At 48.2% G+C, this 6,279-nt stretch overlaps 1 protein-coding gene across 1 annotated transcript in view; it reads right to left on the bottom strand.

The window, feature by feature from the left end:
• The window catches only part of LOC307129228 (rho GTPase-activating protein 6), a 67,811-nt gene that overhangs the window by 25,788 nt on the left and 35,744 nt on the right, over positions 1-6,279 (bottom strand). The window contains exons 5-8 of the mRNA XM_079821462.1: positions 5,688-5,883; positions 5,500-5,555; positions 1,653-1,803; positions 1,313-1,461 (exon numbers count right to left, since the gene is read on the bottom strand). Coding sequence (XP_079677588.1) covers positions 1,313-1,461; positions 1,653-1,803; positions 5,500-5,555; positions 5,688-5,883 — 552 coding nt within the window. The remainder of the gene's footprint in view (positions 1-1,312; positions 1,462-1,652; positions 1,804-5,499; positions 5,556-5,687; positions 5,884-6,279) is intronic.

Below are 6,279 nucleotides of genomic sequence, written 5' to 3'. Positions count from 1 at the left end.
TGGGTTCGTTACACACGTCAATCCATTCATAACATCTCGTTATTATGAGAAAATGTTGTTAAAACGACATAACATCTTGTTATTATGAGAATATATGTTGTTAAAATGACATCTCGTTATTACAAGAAAATATGTTGTTAAAATGACAACATCTCGTTATTACAAGAAAATATGTTGTTAAAATGACATATCTTGTTATTATGAGAAAATATGTTGTTAAAACGACGTCTCATTATTACGAGAAAATTTTTTGTTAAAAAGACAACATCTCGTTATTACGAGAAAATGTTGTTAAAAGACATCTTGTTATTATGAGAAAATATGTTAAAACGGCATAACATCTCCTTACGAGAAGATTTGGTAAAACGACATGACATCTCGTTATTACGAGAAAATATGTTGTTAAAACAGCATAACATCTTGTTATTATGAGAAAAGATGTTAAAACGGCATAACATCTTGTTATTACGAGAACATATGTATTTAAAACGACATTTTAACATCTTTAACATCTCATAAAATTTTAACATCTCCTTACGAGAAAATTTGTTAAAACGACATGACATCTCGTTATTACGAGAAAATATGTCGTTTTAATAACATAAGATCTCGTTATTACGAGAAAATATGTTGTTAAAATGACATATCTTGTTATTACGAGATAATATGTTGTTAAAACTACATCTCATTATTACGAGAATTTTTTTTGTTAAAACGACATATCTCGTTATTACGAGAAAATATGTTGTTAAAAGACATCTTGTTATTATGAGAAAAGATGTTAAAAAGGCATAACATCTCGTTATTACGAGAACATATGTTGTTAAAACGACATAACATCTCATTATTACGAGAAAATATGTTGTTAAAACGACAACATCTCGTTATTACGAGAAAAATATGTTGTTTTAACAACATAAGATCTCGTTATTACGAGAAAAATATGTTGTTAAAACAACATGACATCTTGTTATTATGAGAAAAGATGTTAAAACGACATAACATCTCATTATTACGAGAAAATATGTTGTTAAAACGACAACATCTCGTTATTACGAGAAAAATATGTCGTTTTAACAACATAAGATCTCGTTATTACGAGAAAAATATGTCGTTTTAACAACATAAGATCTCGTTATTACGACATAATTGCGTGGAAAAAATAACATGTACGTGGCAGCAATGCGTCACCGTAGCTCTCGATGTGAATATATAGTAAAGTGTCATTTATTCCAGTGATTATCATCATTACTGCAGTCTCCAGAGTCACATGACCCTTCACTGATCATCTCATATGAGGATCTGAGCTCACCTCCTTCCCGTCGGCGTCCCGGGAATCCTCCGCGTGATTGGCCACGTCAGACAGGAAGTGCAGTAAACACTGGAGCGTGTCGCTGTTGCAGGCGGGCAGGAGGCAGACGAGCAGCTGGACGGCCCTGTGCTGGTCTGGCTTCTCTAGAGCTGCACACACACACACACACACACACACACACACACACACACACACACACACACACACACACACACACACACACACACACACACACACACACACACACACACACACACACACACACACACACACACACACACACTCAGGATACAGCAGAACACACAGGTAGAGCTGGTTCTGGTGTGGATCTGAGCCTCACATGCGCAGCTGATGAAGGCGGAGTACAGCTCTCGGGTCAGCAGAGGGTCAGGCATGTCTCTGAGGAACTCTTTGAGCAGCGCCGCCACATCATGGACACTGTGCCGCTGGTCTAAAGCCACCTCTGCCCCCTGATCGAACGCCTCACGCAGCTGAACAACACACACACACACACACACACGGTCATTGGCCTTCACTGGGTTCACACATGAGCTTTTCAGTTATTTGCGATTGTAAGAGCTCATAACAATCAAAACCAAACTATACACTCCCCTAAAGGATTATTATGAACACACACTAATACTGTGTTTGACCCTTTCGCCTTCAGAACTGCCTTAATTCTACGTGGCATTGACTCAACAGCTGCTGAAAGCATTCTTTAGAAATGTTGGCCCATATTGATAGGAGAGCATCTGCAGTTGATGGAGATTTGTGGGATGCACATCCAGGGCACGAAGCTCCCGTTCCACCACATCCCAAAGATGCTCTATTGGGTTGAGATCTGGAGACAGTGGGGGCCATTTTAGTCCAGTGAACTCATTGTCATGTTCAAGAAACCAATTTGAAATGATTGGAGCTTTGTGACGGTGCATTATCCTGCTGGAAGTAGCCATCAGAGGATGGGGACATGGTGCTCATAAAGGGATGGACATGGGCAGAAACAATGCTCAGGTAGGCCGTGGCATTTAAACCATGCCCAATTGGCACTAAGGGGCCTAAAGTGTGCCAAGAAAACATCCCCCACACCATTACACCACCACCACCAGCCTGCACAGTGGGAACAAGGCATGATGGATCCATGTTCTCATTCTGTTTACGCCAAATTCTGACTCTACCATCTGAATGTCTCAACAGAAATCCAGACTCATCAGACCAGGCAACATTTTTCCAGTCTTCAACTGTCCAATTTTGGTGCAAATTGTCGCCTCTTTTTCCTCTTTGTAGTGGAGATGAGTGGTACCCGGTGGGGTCTTCTGCTGTTGTAGCCCATCCGCCTCAAGGTTGTGTGTGTTGTGGCTTCACAAATGCTTTGCTGCAGACCTCGGTTGTAACGAGTGGTTATTTCAGTCAAAGTTGCTCTTCTATCAGCTTGAATCAGTCGACTTAGATAATTGCATTAATGAGAAATTGAACAGGTGTTCCTAATAATCCTTTAGGTGAGTGTATGTACACACACCGATCAGGCATAACATTATAACCAGGAAGAGAGTAACACCGATGATCTCCTGTTAGTGGGTGGGATATATTAGGCAGCAAGTGAACATATCGTCCTCAGAGTTGATGTGTTAGAAGCAGGAAAAATGGGCAAGCGTAAGGATTTGAGCGAGTTTGAAAAGGGCCAGATTGTGACGGGTCAGAGCATCTCCAAAACTGGGTCATGAAGGACCAGTGGAGAACCGGCCACAGGGTCATGGAGGACCAGTGGAGAACCGGCCACAGGGTCATGAAGGACCAGTGGAGAACCGGCCACAGGGTCATGAAGGACCAGTGGAGAACCGGCCACAGGGTCATGGAGGACCAGTGGAGAACCGGCCACAGGGTCATGAAGGACCAGTGGAGAACCGGCCACAGGGTCATGGAGGACCAGTGGAGAACCGGCCACAGGGTCATGAAGGACCAGTGGAGAACCGGCCACAGGGTCATGAAGGACCAGTGGAGAACCGGCCACAGGGTCATGAAGGACCAGTGGAGAACCGGCCACAGGGTCATGAAGGACCAGTGGAGAACCGGCCACAGGGTCATGAAGGACCAGTGGAGAACCGGCCACAGGGTCATGGAGGACCAGTGGAGAACCGGCCACAGGGTCATGAAGGACCAGTGGAGAACCGGCCACAGGGTCATGGAGGACCAGTGGAGAACCGGCCACAGGGTCATGAAGAACCAGTGGAGAACCGGCCACAGGGTCATGAAGGACCAGTGGAGAACCGGCCACAGGGTCATGGAGGACCAGTGGAGAACCGGCCACAGGGTCATGGAGGACCAGTGGAGAACCGGCCACAGGGTCATGAAGGACCAGTGGAGAACCGGCCACAGGGTCATGAAGAACCAGTGGAGAACCGGCCACAGGGTCATGAAGGACCAGTGGAGAACCGGCCACAGGGTCATGAAGAACCAGTGGAGAACCGGCCACAGGGTCATGAAGAACCAGTGGAGAACCGGCCACAGGGTCATGAAGGACCAGTGGAGAACCGGCCACAGGGTCATGAAGAACCAGTGGAGAACCGGCCACAGGGTCATGAAGGACCAGTGGAGAACCGGCCACAGGGTCATGAAGGACCAGTGGAGAACCGGCCACAGGGTCATGGAGGACCAGTGGAGAACCGGCCACAGGGTCATGAAGGACCAGTGGAGAACCGGCCACAGGGTCATGGAGGACCAGTGGAGAACCGGCCACAGGGTCATGAAGGACCAGTGGAGAACCGGCCACAGGGTCATGGAGGACCAGTGGAGAACCGGCCACAGGGTCATGAAGGACCAGTGGAGAACCGGCCACAGGGTCATGGAGGACCAGTGGAGAACCGGCCACAGGGTCATGAAGGACCAGTGGAGAACCGGCCACAGGGTCATGAAGAACCAGTGGAGAACCGGCCACAGGGTCATGAAGGACCAGTGGAGAACCGGCCACAGGGTCATGAAGAACCAGTGGAGAACCGGCCACAGGGTCATGGAGGACCAGTGGAGAACCGGCCACAGGGTCATGGAGGACCAGTGGAGAACCGGCCACAGGGTCATGGAGGACCAGTGGAGAACCGGCCACAGGGTCATGAAGGACCAGTGGAGAACCGGCCACAGGGTCATGAAGGACCAGTGGAGAACCGGCCACAGGGTCATGAAGGACCAGTGGAGAACCGGCCACAGGGTCATGAAAGAACAGTGGAGAACCGGCCACAGGGTCATGGAGGACCAGTGGAGAACCGGCCACAGGGTCATGAAGGACCAGTGGAGAACCGGCCACAGGGTCATGGAGGACCAGTGGAGAACCAGCCACAGGGTCATGAAGGACCAGTGGAGAACCGGCCACAGGGTCATGAAGGACCAGTGGAGAACCGGCCACAGGGTCATGAAGGACCAGTGGAGAACCGGCCACAGGGTCATGAAGGACCAGTGGAGAACCGGCCACAGGGTCATGAAGGACCAGTGGAGAACCGGCCACAGGGTCATGAAGGACCAGTGGAGAACCGGCCACAGGGTCATGAAGGACCAGTGGAGAACCGGCCACAGGGTCATGAAGGACCAGCGGAGAACCGGCCACAGGGTCATGAAGGAACAGTGGAGAACCGGCCACAGGGTCATGAAGGACCAGTGGAGAACCGGCCACAGGGTCATGAAGGACCAGTGGAGAACCGGCCACAGGGTCATGGAGGACCAGTGGAGAACCGGCCACAGGGTCATGGAGGACCAGTGGAGAACCGGCCCCAGGGTCATGGAGGACCAGTGGAGAACCGGCCACAGGGTTAGGGTTAGGGTGCATCTGTGGGATGTGCAGGCAAGTCCGATCCATGGAGGCCACACCTCGCAACTTACAGGACTTAAAGGATCTGCTTCTAACATCTTGCTGCCAGTTCCCACAGCACACCTTCAGTGGAGTCCACGCCTCGACGTGTCACCAACACAATATTAGGAAGGAGGTCATAATGTTATGCCTGATCGCTGACCCATGCTGGCAAAATGAGTTGGAATAATTTTGAGCCACATATTTAAACCCAAACTTTTATGTCAGATGTGATAGTTTTATGACATACGACATTTTCCATTCCATGATTTCTTCTATTTGCCTTTATTTATGTTATCGTACCTTTACTGTAATTTCATAAAAACATAAAAATCATAAAGCATCTGCTCCTCACCTGCCGAACTCTCTTCTTGGAGCTTCCCACACGGAAGATGCCCACGGTCTGCAGACCTGAAGAGCAGCAGAGCCACATCAGTGTGTTATCACTCAACTCTAAAGACCCCATGAAACGGAGGCGGTGGACACTGGGAACAGGAAGTAGTGGGCGGGGCATAGGGAGGGTAAACCTGAGCTCAGACTGACCGTAGTTCTGCAGGTGTTGGCAGCAGCTGTCCAGCAGGCGGGGCACCTGTCTGTAGATGGGGTTCAGGCTGAGCTTAGCTTCGCTCATCTTCTTCCTCTCGCTGGGCGGCTCCACAGGCATGGACAGCTGAAGGGCCTCCAGGAGCCGCGAGTGGCCGTCGTCCAGATCCGTGATGCAGTCCACAGACATACCGCCCTAACGGAGAACCACAGCCAATCAGACAGAGGCCAGTCAACAGCCCCCCCCATCTGGGCCTGCACAACCACGGGCTAAATTATGCTAACAACATGTGAAATTGTGCCAAATAATGCTAACAAAACGCTAAATCATGCTGACAATGTGATAAATCAGGCTAGAAATGTGCCAAATCATGTTAGCAAACATGGTAAATAATGCTAGCAAACCAAATGCTAATCATGCTAACAAAATGCTAATAATGCTAACAATGCGTTAAATGGTAACAACATCGTAATCATGCTAATCATGCTATCAATGCATTTAAACAATGTGGAAAATAATGTAAAAAAGGCTAATCATGTTAACAATGCGGTAAATATTGCTAACAAAATGTTAATCATGCTAACGATGCGT

Source organism: Gobio gobio, assembly GCF_949357685.1.
Source record: "Gobio gobio genome assembly, chromosome: 7".
Lineage (NCBI taxonomy): Eukaryota > Metazoa > Chordata > Actinopteri > Cypriniformes > Gobionidae > Gobio > Gobio gobio.
This window is presented reverse-complemented; position numbering and strand designations above follow the sequence as displayed.